This window comes from Cebidichthys violaceus, unplaced genomic scaffold (assembly GCF_023349555.1).
Source record: "Cebidichthys violaceus isolate CVI_PGR_0920_01 unplaced genomic scaffold, fCebVio1.0.p SCAF_12, whole genome shotgun sequence".
Classification (NCBI taxonomy): Eukaryota; Metazoa; Chordata; class Actinopteri; order Perciformes; family Stichaeidae; genus Cebidichthys; species Cebidichthys violaceus.
In genome coordinates this window covers 1,983,670-1,999,813 of record NW_027176285.1, presented here as the reverse complement: position 1 = coordinate 1,999,813, position 16,144 = coordinate 1,983,670, and the positions used below count along the sequence as shown (strand labels likewise).

The 16,144-nt window shown below is 41.5% G+C and overlaps 1 protein-coding gene across 1 annotated transcript in view; it reads left to right on the top strand.

Moving 5' to 3' along the window:
• The window catches only part of LOC137868879 (transmembrane protein 132C-like), a 122,761-nt gene that overhangs the window by 78,982 nt on the left and 27,635 nt on the right, over positions 1–16,144 (top strand). The window contains 1 exon segment of the mRNA XM_068705884.1: positions 10,982–11,171. Coding sequence (XP_068561985.1) covers positions 10,982–11,171 — 190 coding nt within the window.

The window sequence follows — 16,144 nt, the reverse complement described above, 5'->3', positions numbered from 1 at the left end:
GTTTTCATATTTATTTCTACCTTTTGAGTGTGTGAGATCGAGGCAGAGAGGGAGATTTGCAGACACAAATTAGGCCGGTGTCACCGATGAAACCGGATCGGCTCACGGTAACGTACCTTGGTGAAGGCTGCACCGATGTAAAACCCTGTAAATATAAATAAGATGTTGGTACATTCAAACGAGCCAGTAATCCAAACTAGGCTAAAAGCTACACTAGTTAGTTATATATTTGAAAAAATAAAAGAAACATAAAATGCCGAACCTTCCACTGTGGTAAGTTAATGCTACTGTCATGGATTTACATTCAGAAACACAGTGAAACAAAGTGTGGGATTAAAGAAGTCTAACCCATCATCATCATAAAAATAACCCACAACACAACAATAACAACCAGCCTAACTCTGATGAAAGAGAATTGGGAAACCTCATTAGAACTGGAGAGGCAAAGACAGGCTGGACAAAGAGGCAGAGTTCTGCAGCAAGGGCACAACTACTGCGCTTTGTAATGTGAACACAGCCTAAAAAGAAAAGACACATTTCAATACAATCTTTTGAATTTTCAAATACAAAAAAGCAATTTTTAGCCAGAACTCTCTTGTGGCTCAAGATTACTGCACCTGCAAGTCCCAAAGACGCCATGGAGGAGCAACCTTAAGATCTTACATCTCGCCATAGACCGAATTTTCCATTTAATCTCTTCTCAGATTGTTGCCAAGCAGGGTCACACTTAAAGTAATTTAAGTTATTTACACGATAGCCAGAGGGCTTATTACATAACCATGTAACTAGCAATTATGTATTAACACTCATCATTGCGTTGTCATGTTGCCTATCGTATTTTGTTCATGAATTCCATCCACATTGTGCACTCCAGTGCAGGGGAACTTGTATTGTGATTGTGTTTGTTGAACACACTGGTGTCCACGGACCGTAGGACAACATGGACACAGTGTCTGAGCACAATGTGCACACTTTGGAGCAATCATTTTCACAACAATTTGAACACTATCATTGTCACACTACGAGGCCCACAGCTGGAGGCAACCAGAGGATCTGCATCTCATTAGCTCAACCATCAGTCACGGTTGTTGCCGCTTGCCAGCCTGTATTTGACCTGCTCCTCCATTAGTCATTGTTTCACCATTACACCCCCTGAGGATTAAAACTAAACGAAAAGTTGCTAATGAAGAGTAAATGCAGAGTGGCACCACCACATCTACAAAAGTCAACACTGTAGCCTCAAATTTGTTTATTTTTTTCCAAAAGGATTTACAGAGTCAGAAGTTTTATTTATCAAAAGAGATAAGAGCGACTCTTACAGGAACATAAACATGTCATACTTCTTGTGGCTAGCACTTAGTGAATAAAGCAAAAAGCAAAAAGAGAGAGGAAAAGACAGAAATATAACAGAAAAACTCCAAGAGCGATCAGGCCACACAAAGCCTAAAATCATGCTCATCATGAGATTCAACAGTAGCAGCCAGCAACTGAGAGGCACATAATGAAAAGAGAAACCTGATCTAATCCTTTGTCATCTTTGTGCAGATATGTGCGTAACAAGGAAAGGAATAAGTGTCATCTCTGGTGGAGAGTTAAAGCTCCAAGGGGGGGGAGATGAGCCAGTCACACTGAGTTGATCTTATTGTCCAGGATAAGAGGATGAGCCCCATAGCCCTCTGGAGATTTTTACTAACACTCCTACAGCTCACAGAAATCAATAGGGGGGGATAGAAAACGCTGTTTATACACTGATGGATTGTGTTGTATTGTAATCACTGTCTGGAGCGTGCATGGCTCGTAACCACCGACTGGCCCTTGAGAGCAGTTTAGAGCACACGAGTTAAAATGGCGATGGTGGTACTGGGTGGCGATCAAACCGGCTCCCAACGCCTTGATTGTCAAGGAATCCACTCATTTGCGATATTATATATCCAGAGAGACTGGAAGAAAAACAAGTTTCCCCTCACCTCTGCAAATCCTTTAATCTCGCACTTCAGTGTAGCTGCCTCAGAGGTAAAAGTAAACACTTATGTTCAAAGGGGGGGTTTTTTTAGGCTGCATTTATTTCTCTTTTCAGAGGTTAAAAGCATTTTTTTTTATACAAACTAGCTGCGGTATTCCCCGGATTGCAATTTATAATCAGTGTTATTTCAAATTTATGCATACCTTAATAGCACATCAGTGACACCATATGAGGGATGCTTTTTTTGGGGGGGTTTTTCAACCACTGAAACTGCGAACATTTTGTGAACATCCCCGTCTCAATATGTTCAGAATGTGCATTGGCCTGGTTTCAGAGAAAACCCAACTGCCACCTGGATTACACTCTCTGGCAACATGTGTCCTTATCATAGGCTACTGTAGATCTAAAACCATCGTACAGGATGGATGGTTAGGCCCCCCTTGTCCAATGTTATCAGCCGATTGAACTAACAGTCAACATACAGTCAAATAACTCAACGTTGAGCTGTGGTTTAACATGAGACAGGACCAGCTTGTTTGTCCCCATTCAGTACATTATCAGTCATCTGTAGCCGACGCTTTCATCCAAAGCAACTTACAATTCACTATCTATTGTCAGGAGCAATTTGGGGTTAAGTGTCTCGCTCAAGGACACATTGACATGCAACTAGCCGGGGATTGAACCGCCGATCCTCTGATTGAAGGACGACCCTGCTCTCCACTTAGCCACGGTCACCCACTCATTCATCGCTCTCGACCGCCATCCCGAAGAGACCTTGTTGTTACTTCACCCGACTTCCTGTATGCTCTCATTATAATAATAACGTCCACTCGTCTTTTGGTACTCACGAACAACCGTATGAAAAGATGTGAACCGGCCCACTGAACCCACTAGCGGATGTAACAGGCCTTCTAACCCTTTTCTACGAGGCTGATAACCGCTGATAAGGCGTACAAAGCAGATGTTGTACCCTGTGAACATGTGCGTTAGGTCTAGTACTAAAACAAAATTGTTTATAGCAAAAAAAGGCAACGCATCCCATCTTTCCCTTTTTTGTAGCGACTCTATGACACCTGTAGCATCCAGATGTTAAGCATGTTTAAGGTTTACCACGTTCACCATCTTATGTCAGTGTGTCAGCATGCTGACATGTTCTAGTTTGCACTGATGGCAATGTCATTAGTTTTGAAGAAATGTGATCATCAACCAGAATCCTGGAGAAATCTAAAATTGGATGACAGTAGAGGAAAAGTTATGGGATCACCAAAGTTTTCACTGTTCATCCTGAGATTTACATGCACGTCTGTACCAATCCATGTCGTAGATGTTTAGATATTTCAAGGAATAAGTGAAAGCTTTGACCTGCTGGTGGTGATAGAGGAAAACGTCAGGGGTCACCAGAGTCAGTAAGATTAATCCTCTTGGCACCAAGAATACCTTATCTGTACAGAATGTCAAAGCAATCCGTCAAATAGTTGTTCAGGCATTTCAGTCTGGACAAAAGTGATGGATGGACGACCAACATGCAATGTCTTGACCGTGAAAGACTTGCAGGTGTGTTCAGTATTAACTATTCAATATTTTCCATATAAACTCTATACAAAATATATAAGGTTGAGTTGCATTTGAACTGACTATTTATGCTTTGCAGGATTGTTGGTGAAAAGCGTCAGCGTTGGATTGTGAAGGTCTTTTGCCATTTGTTTGAAGATCATAGTTTGAGGAGAAAGTCGAATCATTCCTTTGATATGTCTTTTTCTCTTTTTTTAATTTCTGAGATCAATTCATATACATTTCCAGGCACCCGGTTGCTATGATACCGATACAATATTTTCCCAGATTTCTTTTATTAAAACTGTTGTTGAGACAGTGTGTACATACCATTTGACGCATCATAATTTCAACTGATGATTTTGGTCATATGGGTAAAACTAAAGAGCTCACTCGCTGCTATGACGACGCCTTTCTGGTCTGACAAGGATTCAACTCTTAGAAGATGATTGCACCGTGTTAACATCTCCAATTTTTTTCGGGGGAAATGTCTGTGTTATGTCGTCCGAACCGGCTCGTGCTTCGGTACGGCGCGGAGTGGCGCCGCCGCCTTTTGATTGGTTGATGCACGGAGCCGCATCTGTTTCGCGCAGGATGCCCGAATCCTCTCATTTCACACATCGTTTGAGAGGAATACAGGGAAAATATGGCACGAAGAAAGAAAGAAAGAAAATGGACCAGTAGGCAGTTGAAGGGGTAATGTGCAGCAGCAACAGAAGAAAAAAACAGAGGGGGGTTATTTCAGAAAATATTGAAGAAGAGACGGACCACAAAGGCAATTTAGAAGAACTGCACTATTTCTCTTGCAGTTTTTTTTTTTTTCACCCTCCGCACCCCCCCCCCCCCGCCCCTTTTGCAGGCCTACTATGAAAGCAAACTAATCTGTAGTGACAGGGCCAGTGCTGACGTCGCAGGTTTGATAGATCCTGGGGGAAATCTCCAGCATACATAAATTGGTTATTTTACGTTTGATCTGCCTCTTGACATGGTTTTCATTTTATGATCTCTTTCATTATCTGTCTGTCATATGTCAATGTTTATCGCTCCATAAACGCATCCAGTCCACACAGATGAAACGGGCTTCCCTGGATTGAGAGCCACCAGTCCACCCCCGGACAGCACAAGGTTAGGAAGTTAGCGCAAGTGATTCATGGGCGCCATACATGTATTGCTAACAACTGTGACGCGGCTCACTGAGCCGTCTTTGGGGACGAATTTCTCCTCGTCTCAGTCGTTTCACGATAAATAAGTGATGATTATTCACACACGATTTTTAAGGTTGTTTTTTTTTTTTTTTTTGCACATTTAGTTTTATTCCGCGGTCTGTGTCTCACTCTGCCTCTCCTTCCTGCTTCATCAACCCTCCCAAAGCCCCAGAGGGCCTTCGACGGCCCTGAATAACTCGCCTGTAACAACCTTCTCCAAACTACCACATTCAGTTTGCATCTCAGGTCTGCTGTTCACCGGTGCGATAGAGAACGGAGTACTGCCGGTTTCAATAGGATCTCATTAGCATCATCGGGGGGAGAGATTAGACCTGAGATAGAGAAACTCATTAGAGAGGAGCCTGGACTCCCTTGAGATGCGCACACATAAAATATGGTTTCTGCTACACCAGATCCTAATTTATTAATCGTTATATTCCAATGACCCCCAACTAGCCTACATCAGGCTAAATGACCTCATTACGCAGACACCGCGGATGAATTTCAGCAGTCACAGGTAGTCTCCACTGTTAATGTGCAGTGACCTTTATAACTGCACTGTTGTAAGCAGAGGATGGAGATCCTGCTGACAAAAAGGTTTCACTCATTGGAGATATCGTCCACTTTCCCCCCCGAGAGGTCTTCGAACCAATTACAATCAAATTGTGTTTGTTTGAGAGACATCGGACTCCAAATACAGAAACTACTTAGCACAGCCGGAGGGTAAGTGAACTACAAATAATTAAAACAGCGGCAAAAGCAAATCAGCCGTGTCACCACATACAGGGCACTGAGAGAGCAAGGAAGAGCAGTAATTACGTCTCAGTAAAGCATCTTCTCTGCACGGTGAGAATGCCGTTAAAGGAATAGTTCAACACGTTTTGGAAGTGCCGAGATAAGATCAACGCCGGCGCAAAAACCCTAGTCAATCAGCTGAGTAGCATAAAGACTGGCAGCAGGGGAAACAGCTAAAGATAGAAGAATTAAAAAGAAAGAGAGAGGTATAAAATCAGCAAGCTGTGGTTTTATGGGAAGCTTCACACTTGAACTATCTCTTTCCTGGCCCGGTGACTTCCTTATCGTCACTATGAGGCTGTGGAAACTCCAGAAAGTCACGGCAGAAGTTAAACTTTTCACATTTCTGTTTGAGTATACGGATTACCCAAAGTTTGCAAAGTGTTCTTAAATGTTTCTGTTAACGAATTAACTATGAGCAAGGCTGTAAGCTGTTTCTCTTCCTTAAGAAAAGCTTGTAGGAACCATTAAACACTCACCGGTTTCATTTTTCAAATAAGACATAACCAGCATAAAGTTGAGGTCAGAGATTCAGATTTTTAGACCCTTTAACATCGCCCCAATATTCCATGAAATTCCCTGAAATCTGAGCAGATGAAGATCTACCAAACTGAAGCTCTGGTACTAAATAAAGTGTGTGAGCGCCAGTGTGCATCACTTCTACTTCCTTCTCTATATATATATATATATATATATATATATATATATATATATATATATATATATATATATTCTGAAATAATTGCCAATTAAGATTGTACACTTTTTTTAGATTCGGAAAATTTTAATTTTCCAGCAGCGAGATCAAAGCATGGAGTTGGATCTTTATGTGAAGGTAAGATGGCCTGCAGGAGTCGCTCATCCCGCCCACCGTCTCACCTACTTAATTGTTGCTAATCTCGCATGTCAGGATTCACTTACTGTCAAGGCAACTCTGCATACGGTTGTCCATTTTGATTTTGCCAACCGGTCTGCACCAAAAAGTCTACTTGTTAAAGGAAAACAAAAGTACTAAAACAGAGCAATCACCAGAAAATGACAATTTTTATGTTAATGCTTTAAGCTAAAATGCCCCCCAAAAAATGACACATCCCAGCTTTTGAGGAATGTGAATAATTGCTTTCTCTGTTTTGTATCATTGTAAATTGAATATCTGTGAGTTTTGGATAAGCGAAGCAATTCGAAGAAGACACCTCGAGTTCCAGGAAACTGTGATGAGTATTGTTTGCTGACATTTGAAACCATCTTACAGTCAACAAATATAATTAGTGTAAAATATCAAGATTGCCAAAGGCAGACATTAACTGGCTACGGCAAATATACCATCTGCGGAAAGATTAACAGCAACAAGGAGCGAGTGATATAGAATGAGAAAAATGTCTTCAGTCGCTGAACGTTGGCAGCAGTCACTGGTATGCATCATAACACATCTTTCTTGGAAGGCACTTTCTCGCAGATGTCCTCCTCTCTCGTTTGTCTGACCCCGAGTCAAAACAAACACTGAAAACTGTGTGTGTGTGTGTGTGTGTGTGTGTGTGTGTGTGTGTGCGCAAGGTCACGAACACAAACATCCCATTCTCAGCGAATAAAATCAAAACTAGTTCCCATTGGCAGGAAAATACACCGCAGAAACCTGACAGCGCAAAAGCGCCGTCACGGGCAGTTTATGAACAGCATGTCCTCACACTGGTGTCTGGCCGTGAAGTGAATCCCGTTGTCTTCTGGCTCCCGATATTAAACTCAAAATATAAACACTTTCACCTGAATTGAGCTGTTTGACGTTTTAGCGAATATAAACACCTACTGTACAGACACACAGACGGTCTCCCCCCTCTATTGTTGGACTCGCTGTCAATTCACTGTTGAAACAGATTCAGGTCTTTGATGTATCATTGTTGTCAGTGCTAACCAAATCACTGCTATGCATGAAAGGAACCCCCCTCGGGTCTCCAAAAGAGACTGCAGACTCTTTCCTCGTCTACCTTTTCTCAGAGCCAGATACCCACGGAGGTGTTAAGAGTGAAAAGAGGAAAACATGGCTGCATGTTTAACTGGGCTTTTGTGTTGCTTAGTCCCACTTTCACTTCACTGTTTCCGAACAAAAGGATTTTCATTCTTGTCATTTTTCTTGCGGTTGCTCCGCTTCTTTCCGCTCAGAGCCCCTTTTGTTACTACAAGGGCGGGTTTGAAATGTATCTTACAGAATTGAAAGTGTGTGCCCATTTTCCTCCGAGTGGATTCTTTTACCTTCTCTGTTTGTGCTTTCACACCCAACAATAAGACTGACAAATGGAGATACCTCAAAAGCCTCCTCAAAATGACATGACCGATTTTCCACCTCATTTCACCACAACAGACCTGCTGCGATACCGCGGCATTGTCGCCGTCCGCTTTTGTGCAGCGGTGGCAGAGTCAGTTCTCTGATCCCAGGAGGCATTTTGCTTTTATTGTAGCTCCTTTAACCCCGTTTCCGCTCAGCGTTTTTTGTCTCCGTCTCTGTGAGTCCACCTCGGGGCAGAAGTGATAGTTGCCAGGGGGTGTATTGAATTGTATGGTAATCTCGTTGAGAAAAGGGCCCACGCTGCAGTTATGTTTCTAATGAGACACGGAGGAAGAAGGCTGACCTCTCCGACCAGTGGGATGCAGACATCCATCATCCCAAACACACGGCGGTTTGAAGTGTGAGGGAGAGAGAGAGACAGAGAGAGAGAGAGAGAGAGAGAGAGAGAGAGAACTGCCCTCTATTGGAAGCAACATTGCACTGCAGGTGAGCCAGAGGGTTTAGATGAAAGAAGGGGGGGGGGGACGAAAAGGAGCAAAGACAAGAAAAGACAATAATAAAGACAACAGAAAAAAGACAGATTAAATAGGGAGTCAAGGGGAGTTGTATTGTAGTATGCAGCACTAAAGCTCTGATTGTTTGCAGCTTCACTGTATAGCAATTGATTTGGCTGTAATAGTACACTATAAGCGTAAACCACATAATCACTGCAGTCACTACTCCTGAGCCCAGCAGTATTGTCAGGCAGCAGAGAATTTCCCACTATGGCTCCATAGTACTCTGGAAAAAGGAAAAGAGTGATGGATGGCAACAAGCGAGTAGATACTCAAGGTCCACAGTAATCAACCTAAAAGTAACACACAGTATAACATCATAAGTAACAAACAGGACGACAATCTAGGCTCTAGAGTATGGGTTGTGTGGAGATGTTTGCTCTCAGCAGTTCCTCCGTTTTGCTTTTGATGTTTAGCTCTGATAAAAAAAAAAAGGAAATGGAATTCAAAGAGCAAAAAAATCAGCCTAGAAATTTGTAAACGGCACCCCACATGAAAACATGGTCCTCATGTATCAGTAATTTCATGTTTTTCTTGTTTATGTCATTGCAACTAATTTTGCAGGAATATTTGGCAATGCTTATGATTTTGACTATTTGATAAATCCCTTTACATGGTTTGGATTTGGGTATTTCTGGAGTACAAAAACAATGTCAATATAGAACTGTTTACAATCCTGAACTTATTTATACATGAAGGCGATTGTTGTTCCATATAGATTACACACACATATATATACATAGTCATTGATCTCTTGCAACGTATAGTTTATTTCTACGAGCTCGGTAATTTCCTTAAATACCTAGGCACTGTAGTTTTGAACAAGCATTGTTCAAACGGGAGAGAATGATATCGCATTTGTTGGGGACTATTTTCAGCCGCGGACTAATACATATTTGGTGCTCAACTGAGTATTTAAGGCAGCAGGACGGTGTACGTGGCATCTGAAAATCAACTGCAGTGCCCATGTTTATCAGAATGAATGAACGTGTTGCACTGTGTGGTGCTGTTGTTGTTTCTTGACAAAGAACCACCACCTACTGTGATGTACTACGCCCTCAGTATACCTGTGTTATTCTTCTGTGTTCAAACAGAATTATATCTCAACAGCACTCACTGTGTGGCCAGATTCATACCGACATTTACCTCCGATCGCCACCGCACCAAAGCTTCTCAGTGGCATTTGGAAACATATTTAGAATAATTCTGAATATTACCCACTAAAACAGACAAGCTTTTTTTTTTTTTTTTTTGGCCTGACCCAGAATTGCTATAAAAGCTGTTTTCTTCCACACTGATTTCCAGCTTCCCAAACAGTTTTCTCTTATACTTTTCTACCAGAGTGGGTCCTTAAATCTGCACTTTGAAGTGAAGCTAGCGTCTGAAGTGCGAACACATAAAGGGGGAGTTTTAAATAGAGGCTTGGCCAAAATATGTTCAAGGAAAACCTTGGATCTCACCCCCCCGACACCCCCCTTCCTCATGCTCACTTTGGGCTCTCTCCAGGCTTGTTTTAATTGTGTGACAACCAAACAACAAACATTCTGCTCAGGATAGAAATAAAAAAAAGTGTACAGTATACATTAAACATAACTTTATACTAAAGCCCAAAACACATACCTATAATCCCTCTTGAATTTCCTTTAACTTTTGGTTTTTACTACCATCTAAAGAAGTAGTGTTAGTAGTGTTACACAACATTAATGTTTACCTATATGAGTCACTTCCAGATCACCAAGTGCAAATTATATTTTCCAAGACGGCGTGCATATCTGTGCTGTTGGGAAAGGTGTTGCATCGGGTTTTGACTGTGACAAAGAACACCTGAGGGAGAGGCCCCGGCTTGATCAAACCTAGCGCTCAGCAAATCAAACAAGTTTAGAGGATTTTTTATTTGGCATTCATTGTTTGTTTTTTTTCTGCTTTGTTTGCATCTCCATCAGCTGCAAGGAAATGATTTGCTTGGTCCTGACAATCTCTGCAAAACAAGCTCCATATTGCTAGAGGAAGAAATAAATTGCTTTCTTTTTTTTTTTTTGCCACATCATGGTTCTGTGTGGACGTGAGAATGAATCTCAATAGCGATTAGTTTCATATCAGGCTGTGAGATGAGGGACACGATGCTTAAAAAGCAGCATATCCCTCTGCAACATCCTCATGTAATACAGCAGAAGCGCCCTCTACATGTAGGCTTACACTATTTGTGTTGGATGTTTTCTTACACCTGATTAAAAGGTACAGTTGATTTGTCAGCTGCTGTTTCTTCGGTCCTTTTCCTTAATGGACGTTAAAGACCATTTCCCTTTCATTAACCTCAATCTTTCCCTCTTTCCACCGTCCTTAACGTGCTTCTTATTTCCTGTTCCTGCTCTATTTTTTCATCATCCTCTTTCCATCTTCTCTTCTCACTGTCATCCTCATGTCCCCCTCCATTCAACATCTCACTGTCTTCATCGCCTTCCTTTCCATGGTTTTATTTTTACTACTTTCTCATTCCTTTTTTACGCCCACCTTATTTCTGTCTCGTCATTCTTTTGTTTGTTCCGATGTGCCGCCTGCCTTCCTCCAGTTGCCCTCCTCTTTTATCAAAATCCTCTACTGACACACATCTTCTCCCCATCTGCCCTTGCAGGGCCGAGGCGCCGGGCTACCAGCGAGTGCTGCAGGTGGACCTGGAGGTGAACGGGCTGATGGTGACTCAGGGCGGGAGGGAGGTGACGTGGCAGGTGGAGTATCCGCTCACCCGCACACTGACCAGTGAGGTGCCGACTCTCATCCGCCTGGCACCGCAGGACCTGGGTGGCATCGTGCCGCTAGCCATGGTGAGCGGTGGGTGGTTGGGCCGTGGAAGTGTGCATGCAGACATGTGTAGCGTATATGTGTTGATATGATTCATTGTGGTCCAGTAAAGTCTGCATTAATGCAGGTTAAGGCAGGATTACACCATGACCAGGGAGACCACTTGAGTTTGATTGGCTAGGGGGCGTGTGTTATTTTCAAAATGTCAAAGCAGGTCATACATCATCCTTCAAAATCATAATGCAGACGCAATATGAATATTGCACTAACGGTCCACCTGTTCAAATTCTAATGTAACAACATGCATTTCAACATGGACGACACAACTTCAACCTTTTTGGGGTCTACCAGAGACCAATCCAGAATGGACAAGCGGAAAACCTACTTGAACAAAACAAAAAAAAAGTATTTATTTTGTTTAAAAAAAGGAGACATGATCCACAGAGGACCTGAGGAAAGTCAGATAGAAAGGAGGATAATTAGACCGTAGTTGTCACATGTCATCTTCCCCACGCTTCAGTTCACACTCTCCACCTCGCCCCATTATGGCATTTTTCCCCTGCAGCGGTTATGACTCAGACCACTTAGAGTCAGATCGGTGACCTGCACAGTGGTGGAGGAAGTATTCAGATTGTTTACTTAAGACGAGTATTAATACGACACTGTAAAAATACTCTGGTACAAGAAATTGTTATTAACTAAAAGTATGTGCATTATCAGGTAAAGCTCGTTTCAGTCATGTGGCTACTACCAAATCTAATCTAAAATGTACTTAAAAGTATTAAAAGTACTCAAGTCAGAAACATATCTCCTGTGACTGTTATACTATATCATTGGATTATTACTGTATTACATTTTATTGTTGTTGAGGTGGAACTGATCTCTTGATTATATTCTCATTTAATCGATGTGGCTTGACTAGAATTAGAGTGGACCTGTAGAGATCTCTAAGAATAAAACCGTACAGCAGCCAGAAAGTATTTGGTGCCCTTCATTCATTTGACTCCCTTCAAGGACATTGGTTATGAAATCTAATAACGACTATTAGATTTAATAGCTGGGTTTCGTGTTACAGAGTTTTAGAAGATGGCCACGCCTTTATTGTGTTGTAGTCCCATTAAAATCACCCTAAGCATACAGACGAGGCAGCCAAGGATCATTTTACGACCAAACACTGGAATGATTTTGAGTACCTTGAGTGAGTCAGCTGTCCTGAATCCAACTGAGCATATTTTTTTCACGAGACGAGACTGAGGTCAAAAAGCAAAAAAAAAAAATGTCTTCAGACATCTATAGCAGTCATACACTCCAGAGCTAAATTCATTCTTTTTTTTTACTGAACATTAAATAAAATGATCTTTATTTAAGCCGTTAACTTATCAGATGATCATCTCTCTATACAACCAGATCTCTATATACAAAAAGGCCTCTAATCCCAATGCTGTTCGCCTGATCTGTATATAAACACCCTCAGTCTGTGTATGTAATGTCTAACAGCAGACACTGTATGCTTCCAAGACAACTTTCCTTCGGGACAATAAAGTCTATATTATCTTATTTTAACTCAAAGAAAAAAAAGAATCCACATCACAGTCATTGTTTCATGCCAAATCCAGCGTGCTGGAGTACAGAGCATGTGTCACTGTCCTAATGCTTTCTAACTTCCCAACAGTAGAAACTATTTAAAGTGGGGGGGAAAAAAGCATAGTGACATGATTTGCTAATCATCTAAAGAAAGTACAGGTTAAACACCCACATTGCAAGCTATATTTACAGGATTTATAGGATGACATGGCAACGGCTACTTCCACTTGTTGGAGAGCAAATACTGTGACGACAACAAAAAATGAGATTGCGAACAAACACATTGGGTCTCATGGAAGAACCACAGATTTGTTCTGAAGGGGTCTGTGCGAGTGATTTAGGAGAACTGGCCGCATGCAGTCATTTTCTTGCGGTCATGTGCTTTTGGTCTGTTGTTTTCCAAGCCTAGGTTTATCACTATTTATTTATGAGAAGTGACATTCCATAATAATGTTGACTTTATCCTGTTTTACTGCGTAGTTTGCCTTATAGGCAAATTTAAATCCAAATGTTTTCATATAGCCTAACAATATCACCATTCATTCTAATTGGCCGTTGGTGTGATTGTATAACACTACAATATAAATATTAACCACTCAAATTGCGACTGAAATGATTTGACCCTCCTACCGTTGCAGCCATCGAGCGCCTTGCTGTGGAGAGACGTTTTTCAGGTGGAACCATTTCTTCTTTATTTCAGCGACAGTGTGACCCTCAGGTAACACGGCATCACAAAGCAGGCCTTCATTTTAAGCATGTCCCTTAATTCTGCCGCTGACACCGTTAAGACTTGTCTCTATGGATCTCCACTAAAAGCAGGACTTCTATACAGGATATATATATCGAGCAGGACGCATAGCCTTATATGGTATCATTGGGTTGTCCATTATGCTAATTTACAGTTATCATGAACTTAGAAGCTTCTCGGTCATTGTTTTTACAGAGCTACGCGACATGTGAATTGTCCCTTATTGTGGTTATTGGGTTTAGACTCTATTGATAGTGTTGGAAGAAGATTTGTCAAAAATACCATGATCCATATTGGTCCCTTAAAAAGCCCGGGCCAAGCATTTTGACACAAAGCTCGCTCTTTTTAATTGTCAGTAATCTGGCTAATACAGCGCTAAGAGTTTGCTGACTGAGAAGTTAATTGAGTTTGGATTTAGACAGTCCAAACATGGCTGAATTGGCAAGTGGCTTAAGATTGCTAATTGTATTATGATAATGACAATGTAAATTGTTTTTCTAAAATGAAAGGAAAACCATTCAGTATGCTGCAGAGATAAGAATAGTTTTAATTTCCCTCGCTGATAATGACCACGTAAAAATTGAATGCCCTTGAGCACTTCATAAACTTTTATTATGACAATTTAGCGAGGAAGACGTTCACCGCTGATTTATGGCTTCTGGCCAGTAGAGTAGCCTTTGGACTTTTCAACCTGTTCTACTTTTAATGCCTTTTTAAAAGTGAACAGATTTATATGTCAACGTTGGAATGACGTTTTTTTGGGGTTTTTTTTAAATGAAATATATAGATATAAAGTGTTCAGTGAATCAGAAATGCAACATGCTGAAAGGATGGGTTTGGAATAAAGTTAGTGTTGACAGAGTCCAGGAATTCCACAAGGACAACCTGATTTTATGAATAGACAAAGACAAAAACTATATATTAATAATGATAATGACCGTATGCTTAAAATGATAGACACAGTGGCGCAATATCCAGGCACAATGATATTAACCAGATAAGATAAATTACCATAATAACAATACAGTCAAAAACAAAATAGATAAAATCATCTTGACGGTTAAAAGTGTATCGAAACCAGATTACATGAGTCCAAACGCTCAATTATCTTTAGTCTTTTTATGATATGAATATTGATTTGAACATATAGTCAGGAACTTTAGTGCTGAAATGTGTGGCCTTGTCGAGCACGTTAGAAATGTTAAAGGCTCACTCGCTAGCCAGCATTTTTAAATACATTTCAACCATTTGCCATGAAAGATGAACTCTAAACTAAAAAAAGGGGTGGAGGCTGGGGTGGAGGAGGCAACGCTTTGCCAGCGGTGCGGTCTGTAACGGCGTAGGAGTGAATCAGTGGGGAGGGAGTCATATTTAAATAAACCTCCTTGAAGTGAGAGTGGGCTGTGATTGGTGCGTGGCCGATTGGAAGCTGTGATTCTATTGGCTGGCTGTCAGCTGGTCACAGCTGGGGGGCGTATGACTTCCTGCTGCAACACTGCAGCGATTAAAGTAGCCCTTGGAACAGCAGCCCTTTTGTACGAGCTGACAGTTAAATACTGTAGCGTTGTCAAGAATATGACATTTCAATTGTTGTTGTATCCATCTGCCTCGTGAAGCACCAACAACAAAGCATTTGATGCGTTTGGAGCTGCTCACCAAATTCTGTAATTAAGAAATGATCATATTTGTTGATGAAAAGATTTTCCACAACGACACAGACTGCAGCTTTAAGTCGACATCACTCGGAGCAAAGACCCAAACAGCCAAACGTTGCTACCTAAGACATGAGAAGTCCATAATCACCTTCTGAAAACACCTTTGCACAAACCGCTTGGTGCCGGATATGATTCGTTGTTGGCATTTTAATCTTAGGACGCTAACTGTGCTACATTCCTCTGTAGCCGTATTAATTTTGCCCGTTTACACAATATTTTTTTTTTTATCATTCATCGAGTACACCGTACCTCTGAATAGCACACATGTTTTCAAGGCAGGTGAGTCAGGGTCAACAAATAGTTTGATTAAACTGGGTGTTAGTGGTTGACATCAATCTCCACCTCTGCAGCAGAACTCGTAGGTAGACACCAATCATTGCTGGCACTCAACAGTGCTCGTCTGTGTTCAGAATGCCAGACACCTCTGTTCAATAAAACTCTCATTTCTCTGTGATCGCTCCTGGCCTTCACTCCCACGGAGAGGCACAGGCAATGCATACACTCTTACTGTATCTGTCTGCCAAAAAAAAAAGAAATGCAGGACTCTCTGCTGTCTTGACTTGACAGCTGCTGTAAACCGTCCTTTAGGATGACTGGCTGAGATTGTGACGAGTATGGTAATTGCTGCAACGGCGAAAGTTAGGAGGTAGAAAGAGAGGAGAAGAGAGATAGAAGGAAGAGTTTAAGGAAGAGAAGGGAAAAAAAATGGTTTTGGCCAGTCTAGGGAATAACCTGCTGAATAATTTGCTACAAGAGGGTTATTTCTTAAACTGCAGGCTCCTAGCGACTGTGATCACTGCATAAAGTACAAGCAAAAAAAAAAAGATCAGCGCGGGATATTCGTCCTGCAGCTATGGACACAGCCCATCACTTCAGAGCAAAGGCTTTTTCCAGGCTAATTAAGTCCAATCAATCGATGAGGCCAGACTGGATGTTTTAGAATGCTAGT